Genomic DNA, 22,230 nt, shown 5'->3' on the forward strand with positions numbered 1-22,230 from the left:
CCGATAAGTTCACAACGCTCCTCTACTACATGAACCCGATACCTTCACAACGCTCCTCTCCTACATGAACCCGATACGTTCACAACGCTCCTCTCCTACATGAACCCGATACGTTCACAACGCTCCTCTCCTACATGAACCCGATAAGTTCACAACGCTCCTCTACTACATGAACCCGATACGTTCACAAAGCTCCTCTCCTACATGAACCCGATACCTTCACAATGCTCCTCTCCTACATGAACCCGATACGTTCACAACACTCCTCTCCTACATGAACCCGATACGTTCACAACGCTCCTCTCCTACATGAACCCGATACGTTCACAACGCTCCTCTCCTACATGAACCCGATACGTTCACCACGCTCCTCTCCTACATGAACCCGATACGTTCACAATGCTCCTCTCCTACATGAACCCGATACGTTCACATCGCTCCTCTCCTACATGAGCCCGATACCTTCACAACGCTCCTCTCCTACATGAATCCGATACCTTCACAACGCTCCTCTCCTACATGAGCCCGATATGTTCACATCGCTCCTCTCCTACATGAACCCGATACGTTCACAACGCTCCTCTCCTACATGAACCCGATATGTTCACAATGCTCCTCTCCTACATGAACCCGATACGTTCACAACGCTCCTCTCCTACATGAACCCGATACGTTCACAACGCTCCTCTCCTACACGAACCCGATACGTTCACAACGCTCCTCTCTATACATGAACCCGATACGTTCACAACGCTCCTCTCCTACATGAACCCGATACGTTCACAACGCTCCTCTCCTACACGAACCCGATACGTTCACAACGCTCCTCTCTATACATGAACCCGATACGTTCACAACGCTCCTCTCCTACATGAACCCGATACGTTCACAACGCTCATCTCCTACATGAACCCGATACGTTCACAACGCTCCTCTCCTACATGAACCCGATACGTTCACAACGCTCCTCTCCTACATGAACCCGATACGTTCACAACGCTCCTCTCCTACATGAACCCGATACGTTCACAACGCTCCTCTCCTACATGAGCCCGATACCTTCACAACGCTCCTCTCCTACATGAACCCGATAAGTTCACAACGCTCCTCTACTACATGAACCCGATACGTTCACAACGCTCCTCTACTACATGAACCCGATACGTTCACAACGCTCCTCTCCTACATGAACCCGATACGTTCACAACGCTCCTCTCCTACATGAACCCGATACGTTCACAACGCTCCTCTCCTACATGAACCCGATAAGTTCACAACGCTCCTCTACTACATGAACCCGATACCTTCACAACGCTCCTCTCCTACATGAACCCGATACGTTCACAACGCTCCTCTCCTACATGAACCCGATACGTTCACAATGCTCCTCTCCTACATGAACCCGATACGTTCACATCGCTCCTCTCCTACATGAGCCCGATACCTTCACAATGCTCTTCTCCTACATGAACCCGATACGTTCACAACGCTCCTCTCCTACATGAACCCGATACGTTCACAGCGCTCCTCTCCTACATGAACCCGATACGTTCACAACGCTCCTCTCCTACATGAACCCGATACGTTCACAACCCTCCTTTCTATACATGAACCCGATACGTTCACAACGCTCCTCTCTATACATGAACCCGATACGTTCACAACGCTCCTCTCCTACACGAACCCGATACGTTCACAAAGCTCCTCTCCTACATGAACCCGATACGTTCACAACGCTCCTCTCCTACATGAACCCGATACGTTCACAACGCTCCTCTCTATACATGAACCCGATACATTCACAACGCTCCTCTCCTACACGAACCCGATACGTTCACAAAGCTCCTCTCCTACATGAACCCGATACGTTCACAACGCTCCTCTCCTACATGAACCCGATACGTTCACAACGCTCCTCTCTATACATGAACCCGATACATTCACAACGCTCCTCTCCTACATGAACCCGATACGTTCACAAAGCTCCTCTCCTACATGAACCCGATACGTTCACAACGCTCCTCTCCTACATGAACCCGATACGTTCACAACGCTCCTCTCCTACATGAACCCGATACGTTCACAGCGCTCCTCTCCTACATGAACCCGATATGTTCACATCGCTCCTCTCCTACATGAACCCGATACGTTCACAACGCTCCTCTCCTACATGAACCCGATATGTTCACATCGCTCCTCTCCTACATGAACCCGATACGTTCACAACGCTCCTCTCCTACATGAACCCGATATGTTCACAATGCTCCTCTCCTACATGAACCCGATACGTTCACAACGCTCCTCTCCTACATGAACCCGATACGTTCACAACGCTCCTCTCCTACACGAACCCGATACGTTCACAACGCTCCTCTCTATACATGAACCCGATACGTTCACAACGCTCCTCTCCTACATGAACCCGATACGTTCACAACGCTCCTCTCCTACATGAACCCGATACGTTCACAACGCTCCTCTCCTACATGAACCCGATACGTTCACAACGCTCCTCTCCTACACGAACCCGATACGTTCACAACGCTCCTCTCCTACATGAACCCGATACGTTCACAACGCTCCTCTCCTACATGAACCCGATACGTTCACAACGCTCCTCTCCTACATGAACCCGATACGTTCACAACGCTCCTCTCCTACATGAACCCGATACGTTCACAACGCTCCTCTCCTACATGAACCCGATATGTTCACATCGCTCCTCTCCTACATGAGCCCGATACCTTCACAACGCTCCTCTCCTACATGAACCCGATACGTTCACAACGCTCCTCTCCTACATGAACCCGATACGTTCACAAGGCTCCTCTCCTACATGAACCCGATACCTTCACAATGCTCTTCTCCTACATGAACCCGATACGTTCACAACACTCCTCTCCTACATGAACCCGATACGTTCACAACGCTCCTCTCTATACATGAACCCGATACGTTCACATCGCTCCTCTCCTACATGAACCCGATACGTTCACAACTCTCCTCTCCTACATGAGCCCGATACCTTCACAATGCTCTTCTCCTACATGAACCCGATACGTTCACAACGCTCCTCTCCTACATGAACCCGATACGTTCACAGCGCTCCTCTCCTACATGAACCCGATACGTTCACAACGCTCCTCTCCTACATGAACCCGATACGTTCACAATGCTCCTCTCTATACATGAACCCGATACATTCACAACGCTCCTCTCCTACATGAACCCGATACGTTCACAACGCTCCTCTCCTACATGAACCCGATACCTTCACAATGCTCTTCTCCTACATGAACCCGATACGTTCACAACACTCCTCTCCTACATGAACCCGATACGTTCACAACGCTCCTCTCTATACATGAACCCGATACGTTCACATCGCTCCTCTCCTACATGAACCCGATACGTTCACAACTCTCCTCTCCTACATGAGCCCGATACCTTCACAATGCTCTTCTCCTACATGAACCCGATACGTTCACAACGCTCCTCTCCTACATGAACCCGATACGTTCACAGCGCTCCTCTCCTACATGAACCCGATACGTTCACAACGCTCCTCTCCTACATGAACCTGATGCATTCACAACGCTCCTCTCCTACATGAGCCCGATACGTTCACAACGCTCCTCTCCTACATGAACCCGATATGTTCACAACGCTCCTCTCCTACATGAACCCGATACGTTCACAACGCTCCTCTCCTACATGAACCCGATACCTTCACAATGCTCTTCTCTTACATGAACCCGATACCTTCACAAAGCTCCTCTCCTACATGAACCCGATACGTTCACAATGCTCCTCTCCTACATGAACCCGATACGTTCACAACGCTCCTCTCCTACGTGAACCCGATACCTTCACAATGCTCTTCTCCTACATGAACCCGATACCTTCACAACGCTCCTCTCCTACATGAACCCGATACGTTCACAATGCTCCTCTCCTACATGAACCCGATACGTTCACAACGCTCCTCTCCTACATGAACCCGATACGTTCACAACGCTCCTCTCCTACATGAACCCGATACGTTCACAACGCTCCTCTCTATACATGAACCCGATACCTTCACAACGCTCCTCTCCTACATGAACCCGATACGTTCACAACGCTCCTCTCCTACATGAACCCGATACGTTCACAACGCTCCTCTCCTACATGAACCCGATACGTTCACAACGCTCCTCTCCTACATGAGCCCGATACGTTCACAACGCTCCTCTCCTACATGAACCCGATACGTTCACAACGCTCCTCTCCTACATGAACCCGATACGTTCACAGCGCTCCTCTCTTACATGAACCCGATACATTCACAACGCTCCTCTCCTACATGAACCCGATACGTTCACAACTCTCCTCTCCTACATGAGCCCGATACGTTCACAACGCTCCTCTCTATACATGAGCCCGATACGTTCACATCGCTCCTCTCCTACATGAACCCGATACGTTCACAATGCTCCTCTCCTACATGAACCCGATACGTTCACAACGCTCCTCTCCTACATGAACCCGATACGTTCACAACGCTCCTCTCCTACATGAACCCGATACGTTCACAACGCTCCTCTCCTACATGTGCCCGATACCTTCACAACGCTCCTCTCCTACATGAACCCGATACGTTCACAACGCTCCTCTCCTACATGAGCCCGATACGTTCACAACGCTCCTCTCCTACATGAACCCGATACGTTCACAACGCTCCTCTCCTACATGAGCCCGATACCTTCACAACGCTCCTCTCCTACATGAACCCGATACGTTCACAACGCTCCTCTCCTACATGAGCCCGATACGTTCACAACGCTCCTCTCCTACATGAACCTGATGCATTCACAACGCTCCTCTCCTACATGAGCCCGATACGTTCACAACGCTCCTCTCCTACATGAGCCCGATACCTTCACAACGCTCTTCTCCTACATGAACCCGATACCCTCACAACGCTCCTCAAGTTCTCCTTCTTGAACTCCTCCAAAGTATATATTTTTTAATAACAATTTGCAGCAACACAATGGTGTCCACTTTCCTGCTCTCCGTGATTTATTGGCACCGGGGCTGCATCAGTGTTTGTTGGAGGCATTTAAAGTTGTAGTAAAGCACAGAGGATTTATTTATTTTTTAACCTGCAAGGTAAAGCCATAGTGTGCTAGTATGCATCCCATACTAGCACATTATGTGACATTTAGAACAAAGACCTTCCAGCGATGCGCTGTCACTGCTGTCGAGTCTTCTTCCGGGTTTGTGGACTTCAGTTGTGTGACTTGCCGGATCCGCAATGACATCACTCCTGCGCATGCGCGGGAGCCTCCGTTTGCGGCACAGGACTTCTGGAAGGAACCGCCCGGTTGGGCGTTCCTTTACAGCGCATGCGCAGGTGATGTCACAGGCTACATGTACAGTAAATATCTCATAAACAGGGCACATAGGCACGTTTAGGAGATATTAATTCCAGTACTTGTAGGTGTCAGGGAAATTCTCAGCCTCTCCCTATAAGCATATCATGGAAAGCACAAATGCATCTCTCTCATATAATGCCAGGAAAGCGGATCGTTTCCGGCATCACATCACCTCGAGCCCCTCAAGCTCAGTACATCCCGAACAAAATAGCCAGGCTGCTTTTATTTATATTAAACACATGGATAACAAAATAAGGTGGTGGCTTCAGAATCAGCCAATCAGACACTTGTATTCATTCAATCACACACATGTAAATATTCAAATAGAAATGCAGTAGTGATGTGTGGAGACGGTGGTGTGACAATCACATGGCTCTGAACACGATTGTGTGATCATTCCCACTGTTACCAATGATGGGAGCCGTACTCTATCGTGGCTCAGTGGGCCATCATTTTGTATGGTTATACTATGGTTCCCATGTACACAGATCTGCTTACTTTAGATGCGGTCGCCATGGAGTGGCCAGTCCCTTGGTGAGGTATAAATAACCTTAAAAGAGCAAACAGATCCGCCGTGTCCACGGGAAGGTTTCCGCATCCAATGTTCTTCCACCAATGTCTATATGTGTGAATACCCTCACATGAGTGTATTAAAGCAAAACTGACACTGGGGGGCGTCTGACAACATACATTCATAACAATTTCCACAACAGCTCCTCCTCTTGTCATATTCTCCCATGTGTCCCTTAATGGATCTTGATCTTACACCTGGAAATGAATCAGTTCTTAAAGTCCATATAAAGGAAAACACGGCTTGACTTATAGACTCTGTTCTTCAGGAGGGATGACTTATAGGGAGGACACGACATGGTGATCTGTAGTAATCGGTCGGTCTGGGATCCTCCGTGTCTGGTACGTGGGCTTGGCTTCAGGACGTCTCATTTTGGTGAGAAAGATGTCATCTGCTCGGGCTCCGTTCACTCATCCAATCAGGTAACAGGAGCTCCTCATCACGACATACAGAAGGAATAGAAGTAAAAAACATGAGAATATAGACCCCTACTTCCTTCAACCACGATCCGATGGAAAATAACAATTCTCCAAAGATTCCCAGACCCTTCAAAGGACTTCAACCTTCACTAGATATAGCTCTGGCTTTGCCTTGCAGGTATCTAAACCTCATCCATATGGGCCTGAACTTTATCACTAGTATCCTGGATCCAGGTATAACAATCTTTACTTTCATTCCCAGAGACCCCCCTTAGATTGTGGGAACTTCTTTGTAGCTTAGACAGTTACATGAAAACATCCCGTCCTCATTGGATGAGAAATTGTTCAATCATTTTATAAGTTCATCCCCCACCGTGTACCAGCAATTCCCTTCCAGCTGCCCCCGCCATCCTTCCCTTCTCTCGCGCCATCAGATCCTCGCGATCGGCCATGACATAAGATGCTGGGATGAGATTCACCAGCACACATGAACCTCTTGCCTTCGGGGAATTACCTTTATAAGCTGTAGATTCGCATTAATAACAAGCTAAAGTTGAAGCACACTTGTGGGCCACCTAGTTATCCCGATACCAAAGCTGGCAAGAACCAGAGCGATTGTCAAAATTATAATTCATTTTACCCTCTAGAAATGTATCATTAAATTCTATAGACAAGTGTCTGTGTGGATTTTACTGGTTTGTCAGAACTCCTCACACCAATATGAACATCCTATATACCATCTACCATTGTCATCTCTGGGGCCCTAGAGCTCGGTGGAGACCCGGAGTAGACCCACCATGTGTCCTGTTCACTTTCTTAGCTAGTTGGAAAATACACTTTAAAAATATAAATAAACAAAGATACTCCTCATCCTTTGGTGTAGTTGAGAAGCTTCTTGCAGTGGCCGGCCTGGACTTGTCCCTCAAGCTTCTTTACAACGGCCCAGTCACCTGGTTAGAATGGAAACTGGTTATTGTGTCCGGGTCCAGGAGGGACTTATGAACCCTGTGGGGGGCCTTTTGAAGTTGATGTTACAGTGATTGCACCTACCCCATCAGCGGAGAATGTAGGTGACAGCTGCCGGGGAAAGCACAACTCTGGTCTTGGTTGACCTCCATCAAACCTCATATGGCAATAAGCCAGACATGAGGGAACTTAATAACTGTGGTCCCTGCATCTTACCATCTGGGGTGTAATACCCGGAACCATTGAAAAAAAGGTTCTTATGGGAGCGTCCTTCACCAGACTGCTGCCTTAAATTCCATCAAAGGAAAAAGACGTTCCTACTGGGTCACAAACTTGGCTAGAATTACAGTGGTTAGTATTATTGGTTTGAAAATTTGTCCTTCTCACCTCTCTCATCCCCACTTTTCCTCCTCATTACAAACTGAAGGAAGACACGCAGGGTTTAGAATGGTGCAGAAAAACAAACAAACAATGGAATGAAATGGCCTATGATACCTTCACCTTCTCATACACCCGCTTTCTGTGTACAGACACTTTCAGAACCTCCTTGGACCTGAACAGATACTTATAAACAAAAGTCATTACTCCGTCCTTCATATTTAACCTGCAACGAATGGTGAACAATACAACATTGGTGTAGATTGGTAAATTGTCACCGACATTCTTCAAAACCGATAATAACTAAACCCTCTGTAATCCTTACCTTCACATTCTTACTGAAATACAACACCCGACACACGTAAGAGGGCCGCCGCGGTGGGTTCATCTTCTTGTTACCACATACAATGAGAAGACGAAGGCTCCTTTCACATGGGGCTGTCCATATTTTGCATTCGCTTGCCCGATGGGGATCGCTCTGTTGATCCCCGCTGAGCCGGCAGATGACAAGTCCGTCTCTGCACACCTGTCAGAGTCCGCTCTCCCCTATGGGAGGATTGGATGATTACGGACTGTCTGGATTTTGTAGAGCAGATTGGGGCGGATCGGATGTTAGCGGACATATTACCGCTGCCATCCGTCGCTCCATAGAGCTGTATGGAGTGACCGGTCAGATCCGCCTAAAAACTGACAGGCAGATCTGACCGGTCCACACGTGTGAAAGGGGCCTTGAACATGAGACGAATATTAAGATACAAATGTGGGGGAGATATTTCATAGTTTCCAAAACAAAAAAAACAAAAAAAAACTGATGGAATGCGGCCTTCGCTCTTAGCAATAGAAAAGAATACAATGGGAGAAACATGAGAACAAGATCTTTGAATGGACTGAGAATTTGTAATCACACAAACGTGTACTACACACCCATCAACCCATCATCACCGATTTCTGGAGCCGCAGCTGGACTACTTCCAAGGTATTTTTATTCTGGGGTTTCGTACCTCCAGACATCAAAGGAAAGGAATACACCTCACTGTACCCTCTGACCATATCTGCCAATCTTTAAAGGGTTTAATGGCCTTAGTGCCAGGCTATGAGCAGATAACAGGTGACGGTTCTGATGTGCTGATTATACAAAGAGTTCAAAGAACAAGAGCGGTACATACCATGAGCAGGTCAGCCGGGACTTGCCGTTCGCTGCAGACGAAGGAAGATGATTGCTGGACCTTGTAGTTCACCTTTGCAGATGAAGATACTACAGCAGAATCAGGCAAAGCATAGTCCAGGCATGCTGGGTCATACACAGGTAGATCAGCTTCTAAAAGGTACCAAATCAGAAGCAAGCAAGGAGGGTCAAACAAGCCGGGTCATACACAAAATACACGGAGCAGATATCAGCTGGATCAAACACAAAGGTGAACTCTAACACGAGCGCTGACTGAACGCTCATACAGGTGATTTAAAAGTGAGCTGGCCAATCACTGGCTGTGTCAGGTGTGTTGTGCTGCGTCCTAAAGGGATCCTAGTACTGACACTTAGCCCCATCCCCCGATTTCATGCATCTGTCGGCAACATTACCCATGACAATTCGAATGGCTTATGGCAGTCCCTGCGTCCAGGGCGCGCTCACACTCACTTTCGGAGCAGTACTGCCTAGTGACTATTGTTACAGTACTGGTACCCGTCCTTCTCTGATTATTATACACGGCCTCCCGGTGTGCTAGCGCACTAATCCTCACATTTACATGCTCTACAACCGATTATCGGCAGCTCTATAAACATGTTGTCAGATAAACTACAAAAACACCATGAAATCCTCCACTATTCAAAGCAATATTATGGCTTCTATCTGTACCTCGATATTACAACAATAATTTGGATGTCATAGTTGCCAACATTATTAAAAAAAATTCCGGGACACCTTTTCGGCTGTAGGCGGAGTTGTATTATAATTAGGGGACAAAATGGGCATGGTTTATGCAAACAGTGGGCGTGGCTTAAATAGGCATGGCTCAAAGGGGTGTGTTTAGAGTCTGAGATGAATGTGGGATGGAGCAAGAAAGGGGGGAGAGGGATGGAGGGACAGCAGCCCCAGATCCTACACCACAATAGCAATATGTGTTTTCCAGAGTTTGACAATCAGCAGATAAAGATACTCCAAATACCTGGTGTTGGCGCTTCAATCATCCTGGCGCCATGATTGTTATGGTGTCAGGATGATTGAAGCGCATTGTTTCTATTATTACATTGTAATATAAAATGAAATCATTCAACTCACCATAATGCAGAATCAATGGGTGCCATGAGCGTGTCACTAGCCACCTTGCCTGCCACCAGATGCCATCAGGTGCCCCCAGCAGAGTCCCTGCTTACATCAGGTGCCCCATCAGAGGAGCCTTCCTCACATCTGTGTCCCCAGCAGTGGAGCCACTCCTTACATCTGGTGCCCCGTCAGTCCTCCTAATGTCTGGTGTCCCCGTCGGTCCTCCTAACGTCTGGTGTCCCCGTAGGTCCTCCTTACGTCTGGTGTCCCCGTCGGTCCTCCTTATGTCTGGTGTCCCCGTCGGTCCTCCTAACGTCTGGTGTCCCCGTCGGTCCTCCTTACGTCTGGTGTCCCCGTCGGTCCTCCTAACGTCTGGTGTCCCCGTCGGTCCTCCTAACGTCTGGTGTCCCCGTCGGTCCTCCTAACGTCTGGTGTCCCCATCGGTCCTCCTTACATCTGGTGTCCCCATCGGTCCTCCTTACATCTGATGTCCCCATCAGTCCTCCTTACATCTGGTGTCCCCGTCAGTCCTGAAAGAACCGCGAGTTACCACCAGTAGAACAATACACTAAATCAATGATCAGGTAGCAGCAGTACACTATTGTGAACTGCATTCTGATGGGTCAACTTCACAGTTAAGATTGCTAGCCATCATATTTGTCCATAGTCTTTACAGTGTATAATGAGGCCCCTTTCACACTTGTGTGACTTGTCCTGCGACTTGGGACTACAAAGTTGCATGACAAGTGATATCCCATGATTTCCAACGAGTACCATTCATATCTGTGCATCTTCAAGTTCTAGCAACTTTAAAGTAGTCACTGTACTACTTTGGTCCGATTTTGATGTGACTTGAGACAGAGACCTCAAGATCACATAGGTATTGCTATAAGTCGCATCAAAATCACATCAAAATCATGGTAAAAATTTGGGCAAAAATTGCACGACTTTCAAGTCGCACAAGTGTGAAAGGAGCCCAACGATTGGATTTTACTACCGTGGGTACTTCGCCCGCCAGCGGTAGTAAAATCCGATAACTTTTCCTGAGCATGCACTGTAAAGACTATGGAAAAATCTGATGGCTAGCAATGTTAACTGTGAAGTTTGCCCATCGCATACACAAAAACCCGCTTTTCATTTACACAGCTTTTTGTGCGTCACCAAAATTGACGACGCTGGCTGAGCTGACAAATTGTGCTCTGACCGTGTGACACAACAATAGGATTGTGCTTGTGCTCTGACCGTGTGACACAACAATAGGAATTGTGCTTGTGCTCTGACCGTGTGACACAACAATTGGATTGTGCTTGTGCTCTGACCGTGTGACACAACAATAGGATTGTGCTTGTGCTCTGACCGTGTGACACAACAATAGGATTGTGCTTGTGCTCTGACCGTGTGACACAACAATTGGATTGTGCTTGTGCTCTGACCGTGTGACACAACAATAGGATTGTGCTTGTGCTCTGACCATGTGACACAACAATAGGATTGTGCTTGTGCTCTGAGCAAGGAACTAAATTTGTAAAAGTTATTATTTGATATTATTTGTGAAAGCTATAGAGTCCACAAGCTATGGTGCCAATATCTGAAAATTGATCACACCTGCAGGACTGACGGCCTATTTCAATTCTTGAGACCCTAACATGCCAGAAAAGTACAAATAACCCCCAAATGACCCCTTTTTGGAAAGAAGACATTCCAAGGTATTTAGTAAGAGGCATGATGAGTTTTTTTAACACAATTCTTTGCAAAATCAAGATTTTTTTCCTTTTTTTCTCACAAAATTGTCATATTATCAGTTTATTTCTCACGCACAGCATATGCATACAACAAATTACACCCCAAAACACATTCTGCTATTACTCCCGAGTACGGCGATACCACATGTGTGAGACTTTTACACAGCGTGGCCACATACAGAGGCCCAACATGCAGGGAGCACCTTCAGGCGTTCTGGAGCACCCAGGACAATTCTGACATTTCTCTCCTACATGTAAAAATCATCATTTATTTGCTAGAAAATTACATAGAATCCCAAAACATATTTTTTTTAGAAAAGCCCCTAGAGAATACAGTGGCAGTCGTATAACTTTTTATCTCGCACAAGATTTGCGCAGCAATTTTTCGAACGCTTTTTTTTTGAAAAAAAAAAGTTTTGTGCTTTAAATAAACAAAACAGTAAAGTTAGCCCAATGTTTTTACATAATGTAAAAGATGAAGTTATGCCGAGTAAATAGATACCCAACATGTCACTCTTCAAAATTGCACACGCTTGTGGAATGCCGCCAAACTCTTGCTACTTAAAAATCCCCATAGGCGACGCTTTAAAAATTTTTACTGGTTGCATGTTTTGAGTTACAGAGGAGGTCCAGGGCCAATTATTGCTCTCGCTCTAATGTTCGCAGTGATACATCACATGTGTGGTTTGAACACCGTTTTCATATGTGGGCGGGACTTACATATGCGTTCACTTCTGCATGCGAGCACATGGGGACAGGGGCACTTTAAAAAAATATATTTTTTTATTGTTAATTTTACTTTATTTATTTTATGTTGTCTTTTATCCTAGAAGTTGATACTTCTGAGACTGGAGTTGGCGCCCTTCTGTCTCAAAATACTAACTCTGAGAGCGCTATGCATCCATGTGGTTACTTTTCCAAGAAATTGTCACCTGCTGAGTGCAATTATGAGATTGGTGACAGAGAGCTGTCTTAATTTAAAAGAATGGAGACATCTCCTTGAAGGTACCACTGTGCCCGTTCTTATTCTTACTGACCATAAGAATCTTACATTCTTGTCTGAGGCTAAGCGACTCTCTCCCAGAAGGGTGCGATGGGCTCTTTTCTTATCGAGCTTTAATTACATTGTCTCATTCTTACCCGGTACTAAGAATGTAAGGGCTGATGCCTTGTCACGACAATTTTCCTCCACTTCCAAGTCGGAGTCGGTTCCGGTTCCTGTGATTCCTCCTGATCGAATCTTGGCTACGGTTCTCACCAGTCTTACTTCTCCTTTGGGTGACAAAATTCTTGCTGCTCAGGTCCATGCTCCTCCTGAGAAACCTTGTGACCGCTGCTTTGTCCCAGAGAGTCTCCGTACTGCAGTGCTCCAGACTTACCATTCTCCCAAGGCAGCTGGCCACCCTGGGAAGAATCAACTCATTTGGGCCATTTCCCAACAATTCTGGTGGCCTAGTCTACGGGCTGATGTTACTACCTTCGTAGCTGCCTGTCCCGTATGTGCTCAGAGTAAGACTCCACAACACCTTCCAGTGGGCCTCCTACAACCCATACCCAATGGAGAGAGGCCCTGGACTCACCTGTCTATGGATTTCATTGTGGAGTTGCCCAACTCCCAAGACAACACCCTTATCCTTATGGTGGTTGACCGCTTCTCAAATATGTGTCATTGTATTCCACTTAAGAAGTTGCCCACTTCGAAGGAACTGGCTTCCATTTTTGCTCGGGAGATCTTTTGCTTACATAGGCTACCCAAGGTGATTGTCTCGGACAGGGGCAGTTTGTCTCCCAGTTCTGGCGAGCCTTTTGTGCACAGTTGGGAATCCAGCTTGCTTTCTCAGCTTGCAGTCTAATGGGGCCGCAGAACGAGCCAATCAGTCCTTGGAGCAATTCCTACTTTGCTATATTTCTGACCACCATAACAACTGGTCAGACCTCTTACCATGGACAGAGTTTGCTCACAACAGTGCCTTGAATTCTGCCTCCCAATTGTCTCCATTTATGGCGAATTATGGTTTCCAACTTTCCATGTTGCCTGACTCGTTTGTTCCGCAGAGTATTCCTGCATTAGAGGAGCATCTCAATGGTCTTCGTTCCACTTGGGTATAAGTCCAGGAGGCTTTGCGTCATGCTAATTATAGGTACAGACTCCATACTGACCGCAGACGCTTGCCTAAGCCTTCCTACCAGGTTGGGGACAGGGTCTTCCTGGTTTTGCCACTAACACTTCCAGACCGGTTAAAAAGTTTGACTCTTACCGCAATGGGTGGACTCCAAATCAACGGAGTCGTTAGCGCTGGCAGACAGCCCTCTGCAGGGTTCGCTTGTGCGTATTCCGTTCCCACTCACTACTGGGGGCGTGAGTACATGCGGATCATTCGAAGATTACTGGCCCGGGTCGAAGAGTTCCTGTCCAGGTTGGGGACAGGGTCTGGCTGTCATGTCGCAACCTCCGGCTTCGTGTTCCCTCAATGAAGTTTGCACCTTGGTTTTTGGGCCTTCCCGTATTCTTCACAGGATTAACGCAGTGGCTTACCCATTGGACCTTCCTCCTAGTATGCGCATCTCTAATGTGTTTCATGTCTCCTTATTGAAACCGTTGGTCTGTAAACCAATTTACCACCTCAGTGCCATGTCCTCACCCTATTCAGGTTGAGAACCATGAGGAGTATGAGGTACAATCCATTGTTGACTCCCGTAGGTTCTGTGGGCGCATACAGTACCCGGTGCACTGGAAGGGGTACGGTCCGGAGGAACAATCCTGGGTTTCTTCCTTGGACGTACATGCCCCTGTCCTCCTCCGCGAGTTGCATAGATGTTTTCCCCTCAAGCCCAGTGGCCCTCCGAGGGAAAGAGGTCATTTAGGAGGGGGTACTGTCAAGTCTGGCTTAGCCCTTCCTTCTCTGGGCTGGCTTCTCAGCTGTCGGCTAATTTCCAGCTCTCATCTCTCTCCAGTTACCAGCTGTTCCTGATGATGCTCATCTGACCTGCCTACTTAAAGCTGTCCAGCTCACTTCATCTCTGCCTTCGCCTTGGTCACATCACAAGAAACCATCTCCTGCGTATCTGTTTAAAGACTGGCTTGCTGACATGCCTCCTAAATTGGCTGAGAAGCGGTTCTGTGCTAGCAAAGCAAATATTAATTTCCTCTGCTAACACACCTGGGTGAACTGCGAATGCAATGAATTGCTCTCGCAGTTCACTTTTTTTTAAAACTATTAGAGCCTATGGCGCTAATCAGGTGTTTCCAAAACACCCCCTGCTGCTGGAGTTCAGGCACCCAGGATCTGAAACGGGGACAGACACCTGAACAGGGGGTGTCTACAGCACCCATGGATAGATTCATGCAATAAATGAATCTAGCCATACTACACAGAGGGGGGTGGCTGAAGAAAGGGGGCCCCTATTGGACGCACTGCCACTGGTTGGGATGCTAGAAGGGTGAAGGTAGAGACTGGAATTCCAGCTTGTAGCCTCTGGATACAATATTTTGGACCTAAAGGCCTAAAATGTCCCCTGGTGACCTCCTTAATAAAGGTATCTTGGGATTCCCCAAAGAGGTATTCCCTGTCAAACAGCATTAACAAGAAGAATTTTTTTGCACGGATGTTCTGCTGATCAACATTTGAGCAAAAGGTCCTCCATGTGGCAGATGAACCCCCTTAGCGGGGTTGGGGAAGTATGCACCAACAGGCTCAGTGTATGTAAGGCAAAGTCCCAGATGGCCCTGACAGGGTGCCCAAGAGGGCTCTATCAGGGGATAGAGGGGGAGGATCCCATGCCACTCCCATTGGCCTTTGCCCCTCTGCACCCCCTACAGCTTCTGAAGAAGTTTGCTAGATAAAAAAAATGAATCTTATCTCTGGTGACAAACTACAGACCCATTTCACTTATCAACGTTGACATGAAGCTCTATGCCAAAATTCTGGCTAATCGCATGCTCCCTTTACTCCCGTCACTGATATCCCTGGACCAGGTAGGCTTTGTCCCTGGACGGGAAGCACGGGATAATACCTTAAAGGCAATAAGCATACATCAGTGGTTGTCCACATCCCGAAATCCAGGCTTTCTCCTCTCGTTGGACGCGGAGAAGGCATTTGACAGGGTGGCGTGGGATTACATGATGGCTACGCTCTGCAAAATGGGTTTAAAAGAACGCACAATGCAATTCATCACTGCCCTATACTCATCTCCCACGGCCAGAATCAGAGCGAATGGCCACCTGTCGGATGCCTTCTCCCTGTCCAACGGGACCAGACAGGGCTGCCCCTTGTCTCCCCTCATTTTTATCCTTACACTGGAACCAATGTTACGTAAGCTCCGACTGAACGGTGACATTAAAGGGGTCCGGATAAAAGACAATGAGTACAAAGTGGCAGCATATGCTGATGATGTGCTTCTGTTCCTAACAGAACCGAACATCACGATACCAAATCTACTCCAGGATCTAGCACTTTTTAAATCGATAGCTAACTTGCAAATTAATTACACTAAATTGAAGGCCCTTAATATTACTCTTCCGGAAAACGTACTGACTCAATGCAAATTAAACTTCCCGTTTGGGTGGGAGAGACATGCCTTAACTTATCTGGGTATACAGCTCCCAACGAAACTGTCTGATCTCTACACCCGAAATTTTTTACCCCTGTTGAATACTATCAGGCAAGACCTACAAATTTGGAATAAACGCATGATATCTTGGTTTGGGAGATCCTCGATCCTGAAGATGAACGTCCTCCCCAGGGTCTTGTATCTCATGCAAACCATTCCGATTAAACTACCACCGGCATTTTTCGCCACATACAAAGCTCTCAGCTCTCAATTTATATGGGCCAACAAGCATCCTCGCATAAGATGGGGTAAGATGACTTTACCCAAATTGCAAGGCGGGTTGGGAGTCCCCGACTTACAAAAGTACAATTGGGCCTGCCAGCTCACTAGAATAGTGGACTGGCATGTTCACAGGCCAGCAAAAGCCTGGGTAGACATAGAGGAAACAACAGCCGGCATCCCGGTCAAACTCCTTCCATGGCTGGACCCCTCTTCTATCTCATATTCGCTTCAATCTCATCCGTTGATAGGGGCGACTCTACATACTTGGAGAATGATACGCCAAAAATGTAACCTCTCCTCTACTCCAGGCCCACTCTCCCCACTGGAATATAACCCAGACTTTCCTCCTGGCATTTCTTCGCGACAGCTCACAGACCAGACCCCGCAAGACATATTGAGAGCCAGATCTTTCTTTGATAGAGGAAACTTAATCCCCTTTCATTCCCTCCCCGAAAAATTTCCGGACAGATACATTCCCTTTTTTAATTACCTCCAGATCAAACACTTCTTGTCCAGTACACCTCTCAAGTCACAATGGTATAGAGAACTTACGAGTTTCGAGGACCTATGCAACAGACAGGAACCACAAAGGCATTTAATCTCTGAACTCTACGCACTCCTCTTCCCATCTGCCAACAGCTTAAATGACCCTGCCAATACCAGATGGGTAGAGGAGCTGAACTTAGAGCTCACACGAGAAAACTGGGAAAACATTTTGCTACATATCCACAAGGGCTCACGAAATGTATCGGTTCAAGAGAACGGGTATAAACTGTACTCCAGGTGGTACAGAACACCTGACTTGTTGCATAAATTTTACCCTAACACATCGCCCACTTGCTGGAGATGTAAGACTATGGAGGGGACATTATTACATGTTTGGTGGGATTGCCCCGCAATACAACCGTACTGGACAGCCATACACCAACTAATTTCTAAAATAACTACCTACACCTTGGAATATACACCCGCACAATATTTACTTCATCACGCCTCTATACCACAGAAGCAGTATAGGAAATCTCTTGTCTTGCACCTTGTGAACGCAGCAAAAATGTGTTTGCCTGGTCGCTGGAAATCAATCACGCCCCCCACGGTAGGAGACTGGATCCGTCGGGTAGGGCGGACAATGGAAATGGAAGAACTTGTGCACCAACTTAATGATACCACGCCAAAATTTAATACAGTATGGGCTTGTTGGATAAATTTTCGTGCGTCCACAGAATGCAAGACACTGCTGAACGAGGTATAGCCTGACCTGGGATTCTAACTGAACATAATGGGAAATAATAGGAAAATAGTTGCTAAACTGACTGTTCCCTTGCCCTGTCTTACCCCTTTATCCTCACCCCTATACCTTCCCCAATATCCCTCTATCCTAATATTTTCACAGAGCTTTGGAACGCTATGACTTAACAACTATGCTTAGGCTTTAGCTGAGGACGCATCACGTTATCGAGTGGACTCGGAGGAGGCGCGTATAGACGACAGGGCTCTTCTAGGTATGTGATCCTGCTTCAGGTCTCCCTACCCTCACAGCGTGATCCCGGTAGGGGTGAGTGTAGGGAGATATGAACTACCTGTCGTCCTCCTAAGTTCAGACTAGAAGTACTCCTTTATTATACCAATCATATGTCGCCTTTTTGGGTTCTAGCTTGGAGAGACTAATAGTCAGTTAAACTTTCTTGTTTAATTTCACAACACTGGTGATGTTATGCATACTGGTATATGTTTCCTGTTTGTTTTGAGACTGTATGTATCTCTCAGAGCCTGCTGTACGTTCAAGATATACTGTTCAGTTTTCCAAGAATATGTGCCGAAGTTTGACATGACTGGATATGTTACTTGTATTTCGCCTGTATGTCAAATGCTACATTTTTCAGAATAAAAACATGTTTTAAAAAAAAAAAAAAAAAATGAATCTTGATAAAAATAAAAAAAAGATTTGTGTTCTCTCAGAGAGAAGATGCTTGTTCTCCTAGGACACAAACACAAAATTGAGGTAGGCTGGCAGAGGTTACACTGGGCTCTCCTTACAGCTTTGTTTGCTAGTGTTCTGTCTCCTGAAGGCAGCAGCATAACCCAATGTGCCTGAATACCTTGTCATTTGAATAAAAAAATGTGCCTGAGAATAAATCAGTGTCAACCTCCTACAAATACCTGCACAGCATCACAATGGGAATTGATTGGCAACATTCTGAGCCAATCAGACTGCATTGCACAGTGCTGTCAACCTCCCTTCTTGAATAGGAATATGAATGAAGATCTGACCACATTGCTGCTGCTTCACCTCACCGTCCAATCAGTAAGCTGATCTACAGTGGTGTGAAAAAGTGTTTGCCCCCTTCCTCATTTCCTGTTCCTTTGCATGTTTGTCACACTTAAGTGTTTCGGAACATCAAACCAATTTAAACAATAGTCAAGGACAACACAAGTAAACACAAAATGCAATTTGTAAATGATGGTGTTTATTATTAAAGGTGAAAAAAAATCCAAACCATCATGGCCCTGTGTGAAAAAGTGATTGCCCCCTAAACCTAATAACTGGTTGGGCCACCCTTAGCAGCAACAACTGCAACCAAGCGTTTGCGATAACGTGCAATGAGGCTTTTACAGCGTCCTGGAGGAATTTTGGCCCACTCATCTTTGCAGAATTGTCCTAATTCAGTTACATTAGAGGGTTTTCGAGCATGAACGGCCTTTTTAAGGTCATACCACAACATCTCAATAGGATTCAGGTCAGGACTTTGGCTAGGCCACTCCAAAGTCTTCATTTTGTTTTTCTTCAGCCATTCGGTGGTGGACTTGCTGGTGTGTTTAGGATCATTGTCCTGCTGCAGAACCCAAGTTCGTTTCAGCTTGAGTACAGGAACAGATGGTCGGACATTCTCCTTCAGGATCTCTTGGTAGACAGCAGAATTCATAGTTCCTTTTATCACGGCAAGTCTTCCAGGTCCTGAAGCAGCAAAACAGCCCCAGACCATCACACTACCACCACCATATTTTACTGTTGGTATAATGTTCTTTTTATGAAATGCAGTGTTCCTTCTACGCCAGATATACTTGGACACCCACCTTCCAAAGAGTTCCACTTTTGTCTCATCGGTCCACAGAATGTTGTCCCAAAAGTCTTGGGGATCATCAAGATGTGTTGTGGAGAAATTGAGACGAGCTTTGATGTTCTTTTTGCTCAGCAGTGGTTTTCTCCTTGGAACTCTGCCATGCAGGCCATTTTTGCCCAGTCTTTTCCTGATGGTGGAGGCATGAACGCTGACCTTAACTGAGGCAAGTGAGGCCTGCAGTTCCTTGGACGTTGTTGTGGGGTCTTTTGTGACCTCTTGGATGAGTCGTCGCTGCGCTCTTGGGGTAATTTTGGGCGGCCGGCCACTCCTGGGAAGGTTCACCACTGTTCCATGTCTTCGCCATTTGTGGATAATGGCTCTCACTGTGGTTCGCTGGATTCCCAAAGCTTTGGAAATGGCTTTATAACCCTTTCCAGACTGATAGATCTCAATTACTTTCTTTCTCAATTGTTCCTGAATTTCTTTGGGTCTCGGCATGATGTGTAGCTTTTAAGGATCTTCTGGTGGACCTTACTGTGTCAAGCAGCTCCTATTTAAGTGATGCCTTGATTGTGAACAGGTGTGGCAATAATCAGGCCTGGGTGTGGCTAGAGAAATTGAACTCAGGTGTGGACAACCACAGTTATAGTATGTTTTAACAAGGGGGGCAATCACTTTTTCACACAGGGCCATGATGGTTTGGATTTTTTTTCACCTTTAATAATAAACACCATCATTTACAAATTGCATTTTGTGTTTACTTGTGTTGTCCTTGACTATTGTTTAAATTGGTTTGATGTTCCGAAACACTTAAGTGTGACAAACATGCAAAGGAACAGGAAATGAGGAAGGGGGCAAACACTTTTTCACACCACTGTAGACTGGTGACCACATTCTATTGCTTATATACAGTGGAGAACAGAGAAGTCATTGACATTGCTATGCTGTCTGGTAGGGGTGTCAAACCCAAAATTTGCTAAACACTTTCTGCAGGAAAAACAAGTCGCATACATGTGTTTCCACTTTGTTTTGGTAGCATAATATATACAAATGAGTGTCTCCCACCTACAAAGAACACACCTCTACATGTGAAATATCACACCCGGATTTTATCTAACCCTAAGTATTTCATTCATTCATGTGTGCCCACTCATCCAGGATACAGTGCCTTGTGAAAGTATTCGGCCCCCTTGAACTTTTCAACCTTTTGCCACATTTCAGGCTTCAAACATAAAGATATAAAATTTTTATTTTTTGTGAAGAATCACCAACAAGTGGGACACAATTGTGAAGTGGAACGAAATCTATTGGATATTTTAAATTTTTTTAGCAAATAAAAAACTGAAAAGTGGTGCGTGCAAAATGATTCGGCCCCTTTACTTTCAGTGCAGCAAACTCACTCCAGAAGTTCAGCGAGGATCTCTGAATGATCCAATGTTGTCCTAAATGACTGATGGTGATAAATAGAATCCACCTGTGTGTAATCAAGTCTCTGTATAAATGCACCTGCTCTGTGATAGTCTCAGGGTTCTGTTGAAAGCGCAGAGAGCATCATGAAGACCAAGGAACACACCAGGCAGGTCCGTAATACTGTTGTGGAGAAGTTTAAAGCCGGATTTGGATACAAAAAGATTTCCCAAGCTTTAAACATCCCAAGGAGCACTGTGCAAGCGATCATTTTGAAATGGAAGGAGTATCAGACCACTGCAAATCTACCAAGACCTGGCCGTCCCTCTAAACTTTCAGCTCAGACAAGGAGAAGACTGATCAGAGATGCAGCCAAGAGGCCCATGATCACTCTGGATGAACTGCAGAGGACTACAGCTGAGGTGGGAGAGTCTGTCCATAGGACAACAATCAGTCGTACACTGCACAAATCTGCCCTTTATGGAAGAGTGGCAAGAAGAAAGCTATTTCTAAAAGATATCCATAAAAAGTCTCGTCTAAAGTTTGCCACAAGCCACCTGGGAGACACACCAAACATGTGGAAGAAGGTGCTCTGGTCACATGAAACCAAAATCCAACTTTTTGCCCACAATACAAAACGATATGTTTGGCGTAAAAGCAACACAGCTCATCACCCTCAACACACCATCCCCACTGTCACACATGGTGGTGGCAGCATCATGGTTTGGGCCTGCTTTTCTTCAGCAGGGACAGGGAAGATGGTTAAAATTGAGGGGAAGATGGATGCAGCCAAATACAGGACCATTCTGGATGAAAACCTGTTGGAGTCTGCAAAAGACCTGAAACTGGGACGGAGATTTATCTTCCAACAAGACAATGATCCCAAACATACAGCAAAATCTACAAAGGAATGGTTCACAAATAAACGTATCCAGGTGTTAGAATGGCCAAGTCAAAGTCCAGACCTGAATCCAATCGAGAATCTGTGGAAAGAGCTGAAAACTGCTGTTCACAAACGCTCTCCATCCAACCTCACTGAGCTCCAGCTGTTTTGCAAGGAAGAATGGGCAAGAATTTCAGTCTCTCGATGTGCAAAACTGATAGAGACATACCCCAAGCGACTTTCAGCTGTAATCGCAGCAAAAGGCGGCTCTACAAAGTATTAATGCAAG

At 46.3% G+C, this 22,230-nt stretch overlaps 1 protein-coding gene across 1 annotated transcript in view; it reads right to left on the bottom strand.

Annotated features, from left to right (window-relative positions):
- Positions 1-5,622: 5,622 nt before the first annotated feature.
- Positions 5,623-22,230, bottom strand: part of LOC143986922 (peroxisomal ATPase PEX6-like) — a gene marked incomplete at its 5' end in the record, with an annotated part of 40,297 nt that continues 23,689 nt past the window's right edge. Inside the window, 1 exon segment of the mRNA XM_077485330.1 lies at positions 5,623-9,069. Within this exon segment, the coding sequence (XP_077341456.1) occupies positions 8,894-9,069 (176 nt within the window).

This window comes from Lithobates pipiens, unplaced genomic scaffold, assembly GCF_037356315.1.
Source record: "Lithobates pipiens isolate NorthernLeopardFrog02 unplaced genomic scaffold, aLitPip1_a1.2 Scaffold_18, whole genome shotgun sequence".
NCBI lineage: Eukaryota > Metazoa > Chordata > Amphibia > Anura > Ranidae > Lithobates > Lithobates pipiens.